Source organism: Cataglyphis hispanica, chromosome 12 (assembly GCF_021464435.1).
Source record: "Cataglyphis hispanica isolate Lineage 1 chromosome 12, ULB_Chis1_1.0, whole genome shotgun sequence".
In the NCBI taxonomy this organism is placed as follows: Eukaryota; Metazoa; Arthropoda; class Insecta; order Hymenoptera; family Formicidae; genus Cataglyphis; species Cataglyphis hispanica.
The window spans coordinates 7,148,714-7,169,247 of NC_065965.1; the positions used below are offsets into that span (position 1 = coordinate 7,148,714).

Genomic DNA, 20,534 nt, shown 5'->3' on the forward strand with positions numbered 1-20,534 from the left:
ATCTACTTAAAAATCAATATTTTCTAATAAATAATATTCTCTAATAAATTTTTACACTGTATTTAGAATGAAAATTTCCGATTGTGACATAAAGTACAATTTTTTTTTTTCATTGCAATATTTTTTAAAATTATCAATAATATTTTTTACAATTTCTATTGTATTATAGAGTGTATAAACTACGCCGTAAAACACAAAATTTCGAATAAATTATGAATCGTGCAAAACGGCTCTAAATCGGCGAATTCTCTTTCCTCAGCCGAAAGTGCACACAAAAAAATCTATATATCTCTGTGCCTCCCTCTTAAATTATGATGCATGAGCATCGTCTTGAATCGCGACACAGCGAAATATTCTTTTGTTGTAAGAGCTATTAATGTAGAGATTTCGCGAGTGTGCAACGCCATGCACTGCACGCATGTATAACAGCAAATGTCGGACTGTGTGAAAATCTTTTGAGAAACTTTTGTTACGATGAACTAAACTGCAATTTCCCTTTGACAAAACAATTAAATCAAAATAGTTACATCAATTGAGTGTTTATGATGAGCCTCTGATACTTTCGTTACGTTTAATCCTTTCCAATCTTTTGTCGAAAATTTTATACATTTTTTTCTTACTATCCCATGTTTGAATTTTTTTGACACAACGTTTTCATCTCTTTTTTTCTGTTTTTTTCTTTTAATTATGTTTAACAATATCGAGCGCTTGTTTTCTCACACACATAGACAGATAAATGAATGTAAAGTATATTTTGTTTACGACATTCAAATCCTATTTAATGTACAGCTGACTGAGGATTGGAAAGAGATTCTAAACAGATTGTAAGGCCATCAAAAAAAAGGTTTATTCATGTTGAAAATTACTTGGTTAAATGATGATGAATAACTGTACGCAAGAAAAAAAAAGAATTGCATTATTTTGATTATGAATCTTCTAACATGGGAATCTCTCAGGATTTTTATATTGAAATTTATGTTATATTTTTAATTTGTTACGATATTGATATTGATTCCTTTCGCTCATAGTTCATTATGCCATCAATTTTGACATTAGAAGTAAATATAAATCATATATATGACACATTCTTACAGTATGCATTGAAATAAATTAATTTTTTGGTATGCCATTACATATATTAATAGTAGAATAGATCTGTGAAATGTATGTATGTGTTTAACTCTTTTTTTTATATGAAAATAATTGATGAAAATGAAAACCATTTTATTTATTAATGAAAAACGATGAGTCTTAATAATTTATTCTATCAAATGTTAGTATTGGCATATGAAAAAAAAAAAAATTATTTTCATCTATAATGCAAGAAGAATTCGTATAGTTTTCGATTCTGACGTCATAATCTGACATGATTGCAATAAGTGAAGGGAAATCTTATATATATTTGTGCACTTTTGATTCCTTCATATTCTTGTATTTTAAACCATATGATCTTTTCTATTTTCAGCTCTGTGAGTTTTGTGAACTCTGGGCTTTTAAACCTTTAATTTCTTGCACCTTATGGAGAAAAAAAATTAGATGATGATTTCTCAATTCTTTACCTATCCCAGTTTTATTTGTTTTAATCCATTTCTATTTGATATTTTCTTTTTCTTAATACAAAGCTGTCCACTTAACGTTATCGTCGGAAATATATTTTTTATACAACTTTGAAGAGGAATATTTTTTGTGTCCTTGTACGATTTTTCCCCGCTCTTCTCGTGACAGATTTGCTTGAAATTTGTATATTGAGAAATATATTCCAGATGTATTATAGCATTAAGTGGACTCTGAGTAATCATTATAATAAGTCGTTATATATCGACTATTTGACTAAGCAAAGCGCGACAAGACTATTCGGGTCAGTATAAATATTTCCTATTATAGATATCTCTATATTACACACAGTAATTCTCTTATACTCTATAAGATCTTTTGCCGCAGCATCATATTATTCATGTAGCGATTTTCCATTATAATCGCTACCTTGATCCGACAGGTCGCGAGATCCAAGTCCACTGGCGGCAAAAGCAAAACAGAAAAGGTACAGAACGCCGAACAGCGGCAGCGTGAGTTCCTGAAGAGGCGAAGATCCTTGCCGCGTCAAACTGAGCCCTCCCCCGTCGAGCCCGTAAAATCCATTTCCGCTCCTGTTGCGGCCGCATCTCCATCCTATTCTGCTATGACTGTATCCAGCAAAAGCACGGTGGCTTCCGAGGGAACAGCTTCTAGCGATTCCAGAGTATCTCGGGAGGTCCAGCAAACGATTCCGCAACTGGAGGTGATCCGTGTTTAAATGTGGATGCGTAGATAGAATGGCGAGAGGAAAAAAACAGGAGATCTGACACATTATAAAAGCGATATAAAATTTCAACGAATTTCTATTGGCCGCAGCCACGCGAAATTGACTTTAACATTTATCTATGGCAATGAAAGTATATAATTTTTTTCTTTACCTATGGTATCGGAAATTAAACTTGTCGAAGTTATATCGATTTCAAATCCGGTTGAGAAATCACGAGATGTCCTCTCCGTATTTTCCATTGGAAAAGGCTAAATTTTCATTGCTTCAAACATCGTGAATATTACATATCAATCCTATAATTTTTTTTTCGTATATGCGTCTTCAATCTTGCAGAAGAATGAACCGTCGAGTATAACTATTTTTAGCTATTTTACAGGAAATGTCTAGAAATCTAGATTATTTCGATACTTGGAAAATTATTTCTCAATTTAAATTTGAATAATGCACGTATGCGCAGAAATTCGCTATTTGCAAATTACACTTTTTACTTATGAAATATACGCAAAATTTTAATTTGAACATACGAGACGGCGAATTAAATTATCAATTTAAAAAATATATAATTATAAATGATTACAATAGCAGAACTCATAATATAATATATTCTAGATAAAATATATCAAACAAAAATATTTAGGCTAAATTTTAAATGTAATATATTAGCAAAGAAGCATTCCTGTCATTTGATTATATAACGTTAATGAAAATGATGTTATATAACAATAGAAATAATGATTGTTACTTATATTTTTTCCGTCATAAATACGGCAAAATACAATCTTTTTTCAAAATTCTTTTGATTAAAAAATAAGAAAAAAAGAGATAATGTGTGTATCCTATAGATTTATCAATTGATTAGAAAATGTATTTTGTTTTTATATTCGTCAGATATTTATTGCGTTAGTTTATATGGCGAATGTTGTTTTCCACGATTTTTAAAGTAGTGCTCACATAGTTGAAAGTTAACATTTATGGTTTACGCGGTGAATCACACCAGCAAAAATGTTTCTTTTCACTTGGAATATAAAAGCAATTATTTTTCCGCATTGGATGGAAAGCGTTAGAATCTTTTTTTTCTTTGATTTGAAAAATATTACATCTCATTCTTTCAATTCAATTTATATAAGATGAATGCAAGATGTATTTTAGAAATGTAAAAATGAACGCGTTACGAAATCTTAGAAATTATCGGCTTTCATTATATCAAATTTTCTTCGAAAACATTCCAGCCTTTATTTTATGGCCGAATAAAAAAAATTAAGATCTGTCTTATACAATCTTTTTTTTTTTTTTTTCAAAAAGTAAAACTTATTTTAAATTACGCAATAAATATAAATATAAACATTTTCATAATTAATCACAAATTATATTAATGTTATAAAAATATTACATTAGGGTGCGCGATTATAAAATTATTATGTACTTACATAAATTTGTAAAAAATTTTTCTCCACAATTAATTTTGTGCGTCATCTGTGACATAATTTGCAAAATATTCAAGCCATTCAGGAAAATGGGACATTATAATTAATAAAACATCATTATTTTCGTTGTAGATTTGTTTTAAAGTTTGCAATGTATATTTTCGTGTCTGCACTGTATGATGCTCAGGCTTTATCCTTAATAAGATTATACAAGAGCACAGTTTCCTGGGATAAAGATCTAATACATCTTTATCCTGACTTTCACAACAAATAGATATTCGCTTTAATATCAAATCTATAAAATGTAGAACTGCAGGAGCATAATGCAGCTGAACGAGTAATTCTTTTAAAAAATTAAATATTAATTGAAAAACACACATAGACTCAACACTAAATTCCAGTAGTTGATTTAGTGTCTTCTCATTCTGATTATCGACGCAATTTTTTTCCTTTGAATTAGAAAACGTGCATACAAAGCTGTCGAGCAATGGTTTTTCTATTAATTTAAATTTTTGAATAATATATATCTCTTCTTTTGTGGATAGTTTAAGATGCAAATTTGAATATAGAGAATTATGTAACAATTTCTCTATTTTATCATTTGTTTCTAATTGTGAAAGTCTTATAAGTAACTTATCCATGTGATGCATGAAGGACGGATTCTCAAACGATAGGTGCATTACAGCAGTGGCTAAAGATATCAAAACATCTTCCGAGCAGTCTTCATTCAAAATGTCATCTGTGAGATATTTGTCTAATAGAATGTTCACAAACTTCAAACTATTTTCTTTAGACATAAATATTGGTAAATGTTCAAAATTGCTTGTTGTTCTACACCATTTCCGCAAGTTGTCCTAGAATATAATTATACTAAAATATAAATTAATTAAAGAAAAAAAAGTTAGAAAAAACATATAATATTAATGCAAGAAATTAACGTACAATTATCAACAATCGAACTGAATAGCGCTGATAAGCTTGTTTTGATACTTTGTAACATAAAAGATTGCTGAGCGATGTACACAAAGTATTCAATACTGTATCAGACTGTGAGATTAGCAAAGCTTCTCTCGATGCATCTTTACAATCCTCAGATTGAATAATGTTTTCGGCATCACCATAACTTTTCAATATCGTTTTTAATATATCTGCATCCATATCACAAATTGTGACGTAAGTATGTAAGGAAATATTTAATTATATCATGCTGTGTGATTCATAATTGTATAATTAATCTGTAAGAAAATAACAATTATTAATAAAATTAATCATTAAATATTAAATGTTCGATTTAAGCCGCTTGTTTTAAATTTTGGTAAAAATATTCATTTAAATACACTAATTTAAATATGATTTAAATATATATAATTTATTTACCTTATAAATATATATGTGCACTATTTTTATTAAAAGTTATTAAATAAAGTTACAATGCACGTTTTATTTTTATAATTAAATATAAAATTTAAAAAACTATTATTTTATTATTCGGACATACATCATATAAAAAATATAAAAGAAAATTTCAAAAGCCTAGGATTATAAAAAAGCGAGAAGAGTGACTCATGTTATGGGAATCGCACACTTTCTTGTAGCATTTTCGAATGAACGGATTATCCAATCCGGATCAATTAACCACTATTTTACTATGAACTCACGTCTTTTATTGGCAGAGACGATATAATGACGTCATTAATCCTTCTCAGAGCCATCGACGAGATATAAAAAATCGGTGATCTTATGGGTTTTATGATGATCACAAAAATTTATCCAGATAGTTTTTAAAATTATCTCATCGGTGGAAGTACTAAAAAATATAAAAATAGCATCTAATACAAAATGCAGAAACTATAGCAATTGCCAATCTATATTTAATGATTAATCTTATAATTGGTAGCTACTGGGATGACAACTTTTAGTAATAACGGCGACCTTTAGATGGCGTATAAGTTTGTTTATAGTTACTTGAAAGCAGTTTGTCCTTTGCTACGAAGAGATGAGGACAGACGTTTTTGACGATAATTGAAATTGAGAAGAAATCTTTCAGACATGGATAAGCTGGCGAAACCGCAAATAATCTGTCACATCGAGAAATCGGTGGACTATTCGTTGTTTGATGTCAAATGGATACCATGCAGCGCCAAGTTCGTGGTTATGGGTTCTCGGCCTCGTGGTACCGGTATTATACAGATTTACGAGTTGTCGAGCGGCGAGTTGAAGCTCGTGAAGAATATCGAGAGGTCTAATCAGATGAAGTGTGGAACATTCAAGGCTTCCAATCTTCGGGATAGACATTTAGCTACCGGTGATTTTAAGGTTTCTTTTACTCAGATATTTGTTAATGTTCTAATAGTTACATTTAATAATATCCTATTTGATAAAGTTTTAGAATATGCTAAATATTATCTGCTCATCTACAGGGTAAACTAAATATCTACAATTTAGAGGATCCCTCGATACCAGTTTACACTGCTAACGCTCATACACAAATTATAAATGCCATTGATGGAGTAGCAGGTGCCAGCATAGGATGCGGTGCACCCGAATTGGTAACTGGGTCTAGAGATGGAAGTGTTAAAGTATGGGATTCTAGGCAGAAGAGTCGACCGGTTGCTATTATGGAGCCAAAGGAAGGAGAAAGTCGACGAGATTGCTGGTCAGTCGCGTTTGGCAATTCTTACAATTCTGAGGAGAGAGTAGTGGCTGCAGGATATGATAATGGTGATGTCAAAATATTTGATCTGAGAGCAATGACGGTGAAATGGGAAAGTAATCTGAAAAACGGAGTTTGCAGTCTCGAGTTTGACAGGAAAGACATACCCATGAACAAATTGGTTGCCACTACGCTAGAATCAAAATTTTATCTCTTTGACTTGAAGACTCAGCATCCCAAAAAAGGCTTTCCATATCTTGTTGAAAAGGTCTGTTATTTAGAGAGAATGAAAATTTATACTCTTTAATATATATATAAATTTATAAGCTCATGTAACTGCATGATTTTAGGCTCATAAATCGACGATATGGCTGGTTAAGCATTTACCACAAAATCGTGAAATATTCGCAACCTGTGGTGGTGGAGGAACAATCTGTCTTTGGAAATAGTAAGTATATATATATATATATATATATATATATATATATATATATATATATATAATTTATATCTGTTTTAAAATTGAAGTGTTAAGAGCATTACATTTCTGAGAAAAAAATGTGCTTTAAAAACTAATATTTATTGTTTTTTAGTAATTATCCAGAGAAAAGAAAAATTAAGGATGCCGACGGGATCGAACAGGGTGTCGTAGGTAACGTTAGTTTGCTACAAAATACTATGCTCTCATCGCAACCCGTTAGTTCCTTGGATTGGAGCCCGGATAAACAAGGACTTGGTGTTTGCACATCGTTTGATCAATGCTTACGCGTTATCATCACTACGAAACTAAACACATATTGATTAAACAGCGGAAAATGCTTGTAAATATAAATTTGTACTATAATAGGAGAAAAGTTCCTTCAAGTTCCATTTTGTATGCTAAAGTACGCTTTTGTAGCTATTAATACAATTTTTGAGTTGTCTCATATCGAATATAGTCAGATAATAAGCGAGGGAATTCAGAAAAATATGAAAATGCGCATCAAACTCGTTATTTATCAAGCGGCATTGTGATATAGTTTGGATTCGAAATATCGATTTCTTGTTTACAGCCGCGTTACGCAACGACGAACAGATGAGAGTGAATTATATATTATTGGACTAATCTATTTAGGATTGGATTCTTCCTAAGCATCGGCCATTTTACACGCATGGTCGCGAGCATTACGCAATATCGCGCGCGCCAACCTCCGCCATTTGAGGCGTATTCGACCCGCATGTTGTCGCGTATACCTCGCGTTGCGTCGTGCGAGGAGGCAGCATTGCAGCTGCGCGCGTACACACAAGGTCAGAAATACCTCGATTGTAATTACATAAATTAATTATCATCGTCAGGTCTACATGTTTTTGCCGGGATGTGGTTATCGCCGTTCGATCCACTCATTTTATTTAATTCTTTAGTTTTTTAATTTCTTAGAGTTTTAGTTATAATACATTAACATTTAAAATTAAACTTTGACACAGATTTTAGAGGAAATTAGACGGAGAAATAAGATATGGTAAAAAGTGCAACTAAAATTTAAACATCTTTTTAATTTAGATTTTACTAATATTTTTCCATTTTCTTGTACTTGACAAAATGTATTATTCCTTTATACTTTTTCCTTTATAGCTTATAACTCATGTTATGTGCATATTCTTTTTCTAAAATGACTTGTATGTCCTTAAATGATTTTATCTTAGAATATATAATACAATTCACCGTTTATGTGTATTTAACATATCTATATCAATCGTAGCAAAGTGAAGGGATAATGACTATCCTGGAAGTATACCAAGTGTAAGTTGACTAATTACATAGCAGAGTGTGTACATATTCACAAACATATATACACACGTCGACAAGACAGGTAGAGAAGTGTGCAATACCTGATTCCTATTTTCGTGTTTCGATGGCGCACTTGGTGATGCATTCTGTGACGATTTGGTCAACATCCAAGAATTGGTCGCGCATATAGTTGCCCGTACTATAGTCAAGCCTTACAATCATCATGATTAAATCTTGAATAGAAAGATTGATCCCCCAGAATTCCTATTTTCCATTAAATGTTCATCACAAAGTGCTTTCAATGGGAAAGAGTGAAAAATTATGTTTTAAGGGAAATTGAAATCAAATCAAAATTGATGGTCGCTTGAAAGATAATTTTTCTGTTTAAAGATTAATACATTAGACAAGAGTTTTATTATTACTGCTCTGTATTTGGCAATATTTTAAACTGATAACTGTAACGTGGATCGGTAGATGGGAAGGAATTTCAATGTAAAAAAATATTTTTATTTATTTTTTAAGTTTTTCAATAATCCTAGATCAGTAATCGAAGTATCAGTAACATTATCTAGTCATAACATTATTCTAATTTAATTAGAATATAAAATAAGTTTGTAGCAAGATTTTTGAAATTGAAAGTAAAAAAAATTTCATCATAAATTAATGTAAAAAGTATAATTGATATAGCTTTGTGTGCTTAGTTTATTGTACATGTAAAATGCAAAACTTTCTTCAGAGACTGATATAATTCGTTGAAGAAACTTTCGAATGGCAGAACAACTCGACGATCCGCGCGATCGGTGGTATTAAAATGCAAGTTTCTTCATTAACAGGTACATGTGCTGATCTATTTCGAAGCCGTGCAGATTATTCGCATCACCTTGTAGTCTCATGAGCAGACCTCCAAAAGATACGTAGGCTGATCTGAAAATAAAGAGGAAGAGAACCATCAGTTGTAAGTTTGTATCGTCTTTTATAATATGCAGATTTTTTTTTTTTTAATAACAGCATTGTGCGCGCGGCTCGGTCCAATGGACTTTTCTTTCGTTCGTAAAAATAATCGACCGAGCACGCGATTCTCTTATGTTCAAAAAAAAAATCCTTGAAATCATCAACGATGTTCCTCCTAGCAGGTCTGCGATCGTCATAATTGCAGTGCCGATAGCGGTCGTGTATATAGATCGACCACACAACCAGCTAACCACACTGCCAACACGCCGATCGCTAAAGGAAGCTGTTCCTTTAAACGATTAGGAAAGATGTATCTGCTTTGCTGAAGATCTTCAGATCCGCTCTTCAAGCTCGATTGACGGTCTCTTCTCTCTTAATCGTTGTTTTCGTGACATAATATATAGCGGAAGGCAAATTTTTATGGCAAAAAACTGTTGATCTCTGATGTAATAATCTGTTGTGATGTAAAAATTACTGTTAATCAGATAAATTCCAAATGACTAATCTGGTTTGTGATGCATAAACCCGAGATTGAAGGATATGATATAATATAGATATAAAAAAATTACTGTATATCGATATGAAAAAATATCATTTATCTTAATTAAAAATATTGAAATTATGGCCACTACTCCATATAGTAAAATAGCGGTAAGCGTTTCTTCCATCACTTGACAATCAGCTGATTACTTACGTAATAACTATAACGATTGGAACTAATGGATAGAAAGACAACCAACGTCATTTTATGACTCGAAAAAGCACGCACAAGTAAAAATATCCATCATTTTAGCTCCAGTGTCATCATGGATGACGTAGTTTCCCCTCCTCTCCCCCCCAATCGACGTTGAAGATATCGCGCAATCATCCATCGTCGATGACATTTAAAAAATGCATTCTGCGAAACACGCTTACCATGATCGCGGAAGCGCGACCGTGAGATCCAAATTTCGCGTGACTTACGAGAGAGAGAGAGGAAGAGAGAGAGAGAGAGAGAGAGAGAGAGAGAGAGAGAGAGAGGAAGAGGAAAAGGCGCGAATACCGACGAGAATATAACCGCGGCGTACGTGTGATATTAAGAGGTTTCCCTATCGATTGACCTTGCCTCCGACGAATCTCTACCTCTCTAGGAGGCACTCCGCTCTTATAAGAGTCAATTATTTTTAACCAAGTATTTTGAGCTTCTGCTTGTGTGCGCACTGCTTCCATTTACCCCTCCTCTCATCTCATTTCCCCCGTCGCACTTTTCCTCCGCCGTTTTTTAATCATCTTGCACATATTGTACATCTTTATATCCTACGCACATAATAATTAACGCTAAATATACACCACCATATAAATATATAGCAAAACGCGTCATCTAAATTAGATTTGAGTTTTAATCCTGGAATTTTGTAATCTACCTATAAAAATCAAGAAATCTGATCTCTATTATGTGTCAAAAAATTACTGAAATATAAATTTTATTTAAAACGGCATCTTCAATTTGTTTTCTAATTCCGATATTTAAATATTATTAAAAGTTGATTTTTTTTATTTTTATTCATAACAAAAGCATATATCCTTTTTTTAGAGTAATTTTTCCATTAAATTTTTTCCTTGGGATAATTGAAAGGATCTTTATTCAATAGGTGATTTGAAGGTCCGTACTTTTTTGTATCTATGTATCTAACATCACATATCTATCACATATGATCGATAACATTGATAGATAAAACGAATAAAAACAAAAGAAATAAAAAATAAGTTCTTTCGATTGAAATTGTTAAATTCCAATTGCAGATAAAAGCAACTTAACTCTGATTAATGTCTCTTATTCTTAATAATTTCTTGTTTATTAATTAGTAGAAATGCTAGAAACGGAAATACAAAATTTAATATAACTGTTGCATAATTTCAATGCCGCTAACATCTATTTCCATAATTTGAATGCTCTAAAAAAAAAACTCTTTAAAACTTATATACGATTTTTACTTTTTTTTATATCTATATGGTATATACACAAATTGATCATTATAATAAAGGCGCTGGTGAAATTAAATGAAGAACGCATTAGATGATTTTTATTGTCATTCGTGATACAATATACCCTATGATCCTATGTGTAAGCGATGTGGGCGTATGTACGTGCGTATGTGTGCGCATAAATTGTTACGTGAAGCATGAACCGAGTGTAGGCTCTGCAACACACGCACTCCGTTAACAAATCCCTCGTCATGGACGATCGAATGCCATTGCGCATCTAGGGAGTCATTATTGTCGATGATATCGCACAAAAAAAAAAAATATATATTTGTCGACGCAACATGCGTTCGATCGCTTGGGTGCACCTCCCCTTTTCCCCGCTCCTCCGCGAGATGCGTATTTTACAATTGAAAGAGATGTTGATAATTCTTTCGCAGCAGAATTTATTCCTCGCAGTACACACACACACACACACACACATACACATTGTGTAGCAAACAAGTTGTTTGTGTGTGTAGAATTACTTTCTACAGAATCGCCGACACATGTCAATTGAGACGATTTCACACTAATTGCGGGAACTCACGTTGCTCCTATTATGCCGATCGAAACCCAAATTTACGCAACATAAATGTCAAACGTTATTATCGCAAATTATTGCTCTAGACCATGTTGGTAATCCCGAACGAGAATTTCCGACGCAATTATTCCAATTAGAATTTTAGATATATAAGAGGATTGTAACTTAATTAATTTGTTACTAAAGAAACACAATTAATAATATAGTCCTTGTAATATTACGGCATTTTATTCGTCGTGTTATTATAATTCTAATAATATAATCATAACTTTAGTGAAAGAAAAAGGATGAGGTATACTTTCTTTCTCGTTCTTTTTTATGACGAGTTCGAGAGAGAGAGAGAGAGAGAGAGAGAGAACTCAAAGTAAATCGCAGGAGTTCCATTATATCGATGTACATGCTATTTTTTCATCAAAGAGACCAGAAATGTCTTACCAGAGATGAAAAATATAATTAGATTGTAAAATATCTTTGAATGTCGCATTGAAAATTTTTACGTCAATTTTATAATTATCAAAAATTTTCAAAAGTATTATCTTTTGGTTAGAAGTCAAAAAAACTTAATAATTTTTAATAATATTTGATAATATTTTCATTGTAATCACATAAAAGAGTCAAAAAAAATTTTCCACCTCTGTTTTAAATTCTCTGTGGGAATCTCCGGGAATGCTATTCCAATAAGCGACAATTCTAAAATATTTTATACATATAAAAATAAATCTTTATATACAAAGTGAATTTTTTTTTCCTGTAAAGATTATATAGTGTATAGTATACAAAGCATGCGGTGTAACTTAAGCTTCGTGTCCTTATTAGTATTATCCCCTTGTAATAAGAATACCGCAGCAGGATATAAATGTCGATTTTCCCCGCCGCATTTTCGCCTAATTTATGGCTCTAATAAAATTGGCGTCGCGTTACTCGATCGTCGATGACGGCGACAGAAGAGATGTCGTACCAGATAGTGCATTTACAGTATTCAGGGCCCGTGTAAACGCGCATCTGGCACGAGCCCCAACTGCCCTGTAATCTCATATTGGCTCGCTTCCGCTCGGCTCGCTCTCATGTTCTTTTTTACTCGTTAATCTTTGCAGTCTCCCTTTTCTTCCCCCTCCCCTCATCCTACCTAATCTGCTTTTCAACTTTCCTTTCGCAAGAAATTGCAATAAAATTGCAATGTATTTGAATTCACCATGTCAATAATGGAAGTATCTCGTCGGACAATGATATTTAGCTCACCGCTGATCGCAATTCATTGTGCGCGTGTTAAACATGTAAACACTTATGTAACGATGCGTTCAAGTCACGCGATCATTATTGTCGACATGTAATTAAGTTTTCGCTTCACGAGGCACGATCGAAAAAAAAAAAAAAAAGAAGAAGAGTTGCGTATGATGTGAATATTTGTGAATGTCGTTCGGTGAATTTAACAGGACAAATTCGCCTCAACTTGTTTAAGACACAAAAGAAACGACGACGAGGCAAGCAAGGGTTTTCTCGGGCGTGCCGCGTATCTTCCAGTGGGATGTCAGCTGATGCTATTTTGCCTCTCGAAGCGCGAAATGAGAAGAGGACGACGTTGCTAATAATAGCAGTCACTGTCCCCGGTGCCACGACGCTCGGGACGTCGTCGTTTCGTCGTCGTGCGATCCGTTAACGCATATAACACGCTTCTCTTTTCAATGCTATTAAACAGCTAATCCTTTCATAGACGTCGCCGGTGCGTCCCGAACAACGAAGTTGTACGAGTCATCGATGTTACACGACAACTGCCGAGCTAGAGAAATATTTTATTACTTCGTTTTTATTTATCGGATATTCGCGAAATAATTATCGAGATAATAATTCAGCATTTTTATAATGATTATTTTAGACTGTTCAAGTTTATCTCTTCGCTACATTTAAAAAAGAATGATATAAATTGTCATTCCGCGCGTACATTTTTCATTTATTTTAACGTAAAATTATGATAATAAATACGGTTATATATTTTCTTTCTCATCTGGCAGATTTAATTATTCTTTTTCCACGTGTCGTGAGTAAAATTAATTTGTTAATTTTATTTGCATAAAAAAAAGCGCGCTGCATTTTATTTATTTATATAAATTTTTTAGATCCGATCGATTTATAAAATCGATTTTATGTTCCATTGTCTCTCACTTGGATCGATTTAGTATTGAAAGAGAGGAAGTATCGCGATAAACAGTTGAGTGAATTATTGATTATTTTCCAAGACGTTCACGTGCGCTTACAATTATCGTGACACATCGTCACATAAAACCGAATGAGATCATCGCGTTCATAGTCATTTTCGCTGATGTATGAATCGCGTTGCTGTTTCGTTGCATCGTATCATGTCGTTCAGGGACCTAGTATCGGTACGACGATCGATGTCGTAATCGACTCGATATCGCGAAGCTATCGAGAGCGATCAATCTCGTTCTGCGATTTGAAATGCGAATTGGCAGGAGACCGATGCGTCGCTTATAATACTCATCGCAAGGACGTAATTATAGAATTATGTAATTCCAATCTCATACGACTATGATTTCGCGAAATCGTCGTCCCGTTACATTGATATTTTCGCGTATTTCTATGCATCACGAATACACCAAAGCGCGATATCGTACACCACGATTTCACAAAAGAGATTGGGAACGTTGAAAAATTCAGCCATCGATTTTTCAATGATCGCGAACGCCCATGATATCTGCCGTAAAGATGGCGGCCGCGATACGAAGGAAGATCGCGACGCGGATGCACTTTGAGACGCACTCGCCGGGCGAGTTCTGGCAAAGTCGAAAGAGCTATCCGCAGTGCAGCAGGACCGACCGTGTCGGACATTGATTATTCACCGTGATTAAGCAGCGGCAACTGTGGGCACCGCCGGTGCAGCAACTGCATCGTGAGAATGACGGGGGCGGGGGGAGGGCACGGGGAGAGGAGAGAAGAGGAGAGCAGGGGAATTAGAGGAGGGGAAGAGGAGGGGCCGGTCGCCGAATGCAGTCCATCTCGTCGGTCCTTTTAGACACACACGCGGGTTGCACAATCGCGCGACCTTGCCGTGGCTCCGCAACAGGTGCATCGCGCGCGCGATCCAAAATTATCCTGGCCGCGGCAGGTGATCCCGTTTGACCGGTCGCGCATTTATTTATCCGCGCATCGTGACCTTCCGCGCGTAGATCGACGCACGTACGAACGTAATCATGTTCGTGCCATGAGAAGTGTTTCGGCATAGAACGATGGAGATATCGGTTCTTTGAGCGCACGTGAGAGAAAGAGAGAGAGAGAGAGAGAGAGAGAGAGAGAGTAGTAGTTTTCACAGCGAGAAATTCCAGGAATGCGCATCCGCGACGACTTTCTTTCACGCGACTATCTTAGGCTCGTGTAAAGAGTCGGAGCGACAATTGCAATTTATGTCAACTACTGATCGCGACCTGCTCTAGAACGGGTGACGTTACACAATCACGACCTTGGACCTCGTGCATTGTGAGCGCGGAATGTAAATTGATCTCGGGAAACAACGCGCATGATCACGACGCTATCGATTTACATTTATAGGATTCAAACGCAAAAAAAAAAAAAAAATTGCAACGCTACGAAGATTGTAAAGAACGATTTCGTAGATGCTCGTAACTTTGCAATAAACTTCTTACGCGCGCGGATCGGAGCGGATGTAATTACAATTGCAGGATGATTCCAATTTCTCACGAAGCGCAATTTTACTGATGCGATTTTTACTTTTGCGCGAATAAATGAAATCGTTTGGTCGATTATCCTCCAAGTAATTTGCAGCACGAAGAGAACGCGAGAGAATAAATATTACATATCGCGTGCGAGCGATACGCGCTAAGCGACAGCTAAGCTGCGACTAGAGCTGCCGCTCGCGATTAAACTCGACTTAGAGCAGGAGCCAGTAACTACGGCCGTAGCACCACCGACGACAAAGGTTAGTTCAAGTAGCAGCGAGGTAGAAACGGTTCGACGTTGCCAGCCGTTATACAATCCGCGTGTGTGCGTGCGTGCTCGAATGTTTCTCTGCTCTCTGTCTAACGTGCATGCCAAAGATAAATGAGATTAAATTCAGAATTTATACATATATATATAATTACATACCAATATTTTGAGATTTTAACTCACAAAACTCAACATCGTGTAAAGGAAACATTAATTCAGAATTAAAATAAGCGCGATTCATCTGGAATGTTTGGACTGTATAATTGACGGAGATTATGAATCATATATTGATCGAACGAACGCAAATTTCGCGCTCGACACATTTCCCGGTTTCGACGTGCCTGTTCTATCCCCGTGACACTCGAGGAAGAAGCTTTTACGGCTGTTACGGCGAGGAATTAAGGCGGATTGAAATAGGATACGATGAGAGACGAGTGTTCAAAGAGGAGTGAGAGAAGAGAAAGAGGAGCGAAAGAAACGGCGACGCGCACGTGGTGGGAAATCCGAGGTGACGCTTCGCCTCGGCGGTAACGGCGTAATTGGACCACTTTGTCGTTAAACGAGCTTAACGATTGATTCTGCCGTGCCATCGCGATGCACACCGTGCCTTCCACGGATCTAGTCGACATCACGGCTTCTCCGCCACCGCGAGGTCGTTAATAACGATATTGAAGATCACTGTTTTTTTCCCGAGAATTTAGCGATTTAGAATAAAACGAAATTAGCGATTGTGTGAGTGGGGCAATTGTTAAATATATTGTATCTTGGACAAAATAAGTAAAAAATATTTTTAGGATAATGAACGAATGAAAATTGAACATATTTTGAAAAATTGAAGTTGTAAACGTTTCTCTTGGCGAGTAAAAAGATGCGCGTTGTTAAAATTAACTTGCAAGATACAATTTTAAAGAAATTAATCATGGATTAGACAAATTTTAAAATTTACGCCTGATATAATAAGGGAGTCAATTCTCCATCCTCTCGCGATGTATAGACGATACGAGGTAAATGTCGGCGGTGAAATTTGTCGCGACGCGTTCTCAATGGCACCAACTATAACTAGCTCGAAGCGGAAGAAAAAAATAAAGACGCGGCGAGACTGTACGGCGAGCTAGACGCGACTAAGGCGAACCGTCGCCTTTCGTCCGCGATAGCAGGGCGCGATTATGCAAGCCCGTGGCCGAAAAAGCCGTGCCAAGATGCGTGGCGCTGGGCCACACACACGTACACGCGCCACCAACATTCGCCTATAATTTTGAACACGCGGCGACGAAGCCGCCAGAGAAATATACGCGCCAGCACCAGGGTTGGTCCCGTTATTTTATCGGGGTTGCGAAAAAGCCCGGGGTTACTTGGCTCATTCTAGAAGAATATCCCTCCCTCCCTCCCTCCCTCCCTCCCCCTTCCTCTATATCTCTCTCACCCAACCAGCCCCAGCATGACCTTTGACTATTGCATCAAAGCTGTTATTTTCGATGTCACCACGGACTTGTCGACGACGAGAAACCTCTCGAATGTCTTATCAAATTATTAAATAGAATCGTGATAAATAAAATTTGAAATCTCGTCCTTTGAAAGTTTCTTCGCATTTATTAGGATAATTTTTAATTAAACATTTGTTTTAAACATTATTTGCAAAAGATTGATTCTAGAGATCCTACAGGAATTATTTTTACATTTCTATTTTTATTTTCTCAATTTTTTTTTTTTTTTTTTTCTTGGAAATTGTTTTATCTTATTGTTAGTTATAATTAATTATGCATTTTAAGAGATTAATACTGAAATAATAAGTAAAATAATTTCGACACATCTCGATTTAGAATAATTCGATTCAAAGATAATAATTTCGATATCGTATCTTTATCTGAAAATATTTTACGGTATAGACTACTCCGGAATTAGTGCGAGAATATCTTTTCCAGCGAGCGATTAATTAAACGAAACTCGTTAGTGAGCTCGATGCGGAGCGCAGTTTGAATCATTTTATGGCTCGAGTCGCAAATAATACTAGAGTTCAAATTAAAATTAATTCAACTACCAACCACCTTCTGTTGTGCGTCACAAATCTGCAGCAGATCTGAATCTCCATCCGTCAAATGTCCGATTCGTGATAAATATATATTTTTTTTCATAATTTCAAATAAATGTACGTTCTTTCATATATAACTATAACAAGCTATGCATGATTTTAATGCCACAGTATGTGCTAATAAGATAAACGTTGTAAAGAGATAGATAGAGAAATAAATAGCAGATTTATTACGTTGTAATTTCATGAAAAAGAGAAAATTAGAACGGAATATAAATGATATTTCATATTTTTTTTTTTTTACAAGATTTGAGTAGACAATGCAATTAACAACGCGATCCGTTATTAAACGGTTCAGAAAATTTACTTGATTGAGTTTTGCTTCGGAGTGTGCGATGCACGCGTATCACTAAATTTCGCTGCTTTCATTAAATCGTCCGAATTCTTCTTTCTTTCGCAGCGGCTGCGATATATGGGTCGCTCTGTCCCAAAATCGATTCCCGCGCACATAGACGACTTCGTGGGATACGGACGCGTCCAATAATGAACTTTATATCCGTGCGCGCGCGAGTTTCCGCGACCTTCATCGCGCGTATAATTGCCGCTAATTATCGAGCGCATGCCGCCACGCACGCACGTGCACTTTCGCGAATAATCACGCGCGGCGTAATGACAGCGATCGCCCCAATAATGATCGCGCTTAGAGTGTTTGCCGTGACAAAAGGACAATTTTTCGTGCCACTTCACAACTTCCCAAAGGTCGTAATATAATATAATTGTTTTTATTATTTGCAAAGCAGAGAGAGCGTGTGGGATTTATTATTATCGTTACTACGTAGGAGGGAAAGCAGCGAGAATATAAATTTTAAATGTGAAATAAGAATTATTAATCATGTAATATTAATTGTTTCATTCGTGATTCGCAATTTAAGATGCAATTTTTTTGTCACCGCAAATACAGTTTCTTTCCCGCAGATTTATAAAAATAAGTAAAGACAGAGACTCATAATAGACGATATCATCAATGTTGATGCAAATTTTATATTTCAAAACACAACTTTTCAAATTTTAATTATATGCAAAATGTATTTATTAAAATTCTTACTCAATAGTGTTACATTTTACTGTAAAAATGAAGCATATTTTTATGACTATCGATCACTGGGTATAACGTAGAATTAGAAATTCATAAAATGAACTGCTTCTACGTCAATGCGACGGAATGTAACAGTCTATTCTCGTTCCACATATCGCAAAAACTAACAATATTACGCGTCATCAAGACGAGAAATACTTCCAACATGGTAGAATAGGAAATTTTCTCATCGATGAAAATTTTTTTTTGCGTAGTAGTAGTCTTTCTACGATTGAGATTGACTACTTACTTGATATATAATAATTAATAACTTGCAATAATTAAATCTAGAGACAAGTTTATTAATTCTTGATCGAGAGAGAGAGAGAGAGAGAGAGAGAGAGAGAAAGAGAAAGAAGAAAGAAAGAAAATAAGTTTCAAAGCTGTTATATTAATGCAAAATTAAGTAATCGAGTTTCTCAATGTCAACGAGAGCAATTGCGCGAAACGTAGCTTACGAAAGCAAGGGGAACAAGTACGTTCCTCTGAACGAAGCCCCGACGAGACACGTCCTCGAAAGACACGATGGACGAGAAGAGAGACCCGCGACAGGTGGGTGGTCGAGGGACGACGAGAAGCACTAGAACACGCGTCTCTCCCTTGGCACAGGCAGGTGTAGGAACCTGGGCTGACTTAATCTTAGACCGCTACCACTACTGTATCGTCGTGTCTCACGCTATCACTACTACTACTAGTATACCATTGGCAGTCATCGTCGCGTCGTCGTCGTCGTCACTTTCGTCATCACCGAAACCGCGACACGAGCCGAGGCGACGCGACACGTCGCCCCGTCCGACACAGTGTAAACGGGCCTTTAAGTTTCGCACCTCGCCTCGCAGCAGACAGACACGGCACACACGATACAACGCAGGAATCGGGGAGCGCACCTGCGCGCGCGCGCTGCCAGCATGCACCGTTTTCTCTCTCTCTCTCTCTCTCTCTCTCTCTCTCTTTTCTCGATCGCGCCATCCCCGTACTACTCTCCTCTTCATCCCTCTTCCTCCCCTTCGCCCTCTACTTCGCGATCGGTCGACCGCTCCCCACTCGCGACCGACGTGTCGCGGAGGGGTCGAGGAGGCACTTTTGGCCTCCCTCCTTCTTCTGTACCTCATCCTCCTACGCTACCTACACACGCGCACTCGAGAGAGTCGATTATCGTTGAGAACCGGGAGCTCTCCTACTATTCGATGTATGTGAATAGAGAGATAGAGATAGAAAGAGAGAAAGAGAGGAAAAAAAGACGCGATAACATGGCGGCCGACCGCCAAACGCGAGCACTGATTATGTAAGGAGAGACTGAGGAAGTAAGCTCGATGCGTTTGACGTGCTTCACTCATAGTCGAATTTGCACATTAGACATTTCTCGCGGCTATTATTAAATGGGATTTTAATTTTCTCCTTACGTTTTGTTAGAAAAATTATTGTACATTGCGATGATATATATATATCAATTATATAAAATATAAAGCCAAGCGTTTTAGAGAGGAAGAGAGAAAAAAAAAAGATTTTAATTTGTCATTTTTGGCCGTACATTGCATCTGAAATTATCTCGCCGTTCGTTATTTATCAATTTACCGTCTTGATTATACAAACCTCATGGATTATACGAGCTGTTCTTGCCTATCGCGAAATTATTTTTTATCGCGGCCATGGAATCGCCATGGATGCGGCAAGAGACGCATAAAGAGAGAGGATAGACGTATTAGTCAAACTAAATATCATTGTTGCGTAATTGAGAGTCGCGTCCACAATATACTGCATGTTCTTTAG

The 20,534-nt window shown here is 35.9% G+C and overlaps 3 protein-coding genes across 4 annotated transcripts in view; 1 reads left to right on the forward strand and 2 right to left on the reverse strand.

Annotated features, from left to right (window-relative positions):
- Positions 1-2,927: 2,927 nt before the first annotated feature.
- LOC126853774 (uncharacterized) lies at positions 2,928-5,305 on the reverse strand. Its single transcript, XM_050599832.1, has 3 exons — positions 5,104-5,305; positions 4,669-4,961; positions 2,928-4,580 (listed from the first exon to the last, which is right to left on the reverse strand). The coding sequence occupies exons 2-3, from the start codon at positions 4,882-4,884 to the stop codon at positions 3,759-3,761; spliced, it is 1,038 nt and encodes a 345-aa protein (XP_050455789.1). The 5' UTR covers positions 4,885-4,961; positions 5,104-5,305; the 3' UTR covers positions 2,928-3,758.
- Positions 5,306-5,692: 387 nt separating this feature from the next.
- On the forward strand, positions 5,693-8,506 carry LOC126853773 (dynein axonemal assembly factor 10). Of its 2 annotated transcripts, XM_050599831.1 has the most exons (5): positions 5,693-6,042; positions 6,147-6,647; positions 6,730-6,827; positions 6,973-7,200; positions 7,432-8,506. In XM_050599831.1, exons 1-4 carry the CDS (start codon positions 5,776-5,778, stop codon positions 7,178-7,180), a joined length of 1,074 nt encoding a protein of 357 aa, XP_050455788.1. In that variant the 5' UTR covers positions 5,693-5,775; the 3' UTR covers positions 7,181-7,200; positions 7,432-8,506. The 2 variants fall into 2 exon arrangements, with proteins under 2 accessions (XP_050455788.1, XP_050455787.1); XM_050599830.1 differs by lacking the exon at positions 7,432-8,506 and having other exon boundaries at positions 6,973-7,243.
- Positions 8,507-8,640: 134 nt separating this feature from the next.
- Positions 8,641-20,534, reverse strand: part of LOC126853788 (DNA-directed RNA polymerases I, II, and III subunit RPABC3) — a 50,811-nt gene continuing 38,917 nt past the window's right edge. The window contains exon 5 of the mRNA XM_050599857.1: positions 8,641-9,071. Coding sequence (XP_050455814.1) covers positions 8,954-9,071 — 118 coding nt within the window. The 3' untranslated portion in view covers positions 8,641-8,953. The remainder of the gene's footprint in view (positions 9,072-20,534) is intronic.

Coding starts and splice junctions, on each gene's coding strand:
- LOC126853773 (XM_050599831.1), top strand. CDS start 5,776: ATGGATAAGCTGGCGAAACCGCAAATAATCTGTCACATCGAGAAATCG. Junction 6,648..6,729: donor TTCCATATCTTGTTGAAAAG/GTCTGTTATTTA, acceptor GCATGATTTTAG/GCTCATAAATCGACGATATG. Junction 6,828..6,972: donor ACAATCTGTCTTTGGAAATA/GTAAGTATATAT, acceptor ATTGTTTTTTAG/TAATTATCCAGAGAAAAGAA.
- LOC126853774 (XM_050599832.1), bottom strand. CDS start 4,884: ATGGATGCAGATATATTAAAAACGATATTGAAAAGTTATGGTGATGCC. Junction 4,581..4,668: donor CAGTTCGATTGTTGATAATT/GTACGTTAATTT, acceptor ATTATATTCTAG/GACAACTTGCGGAAATGGTG.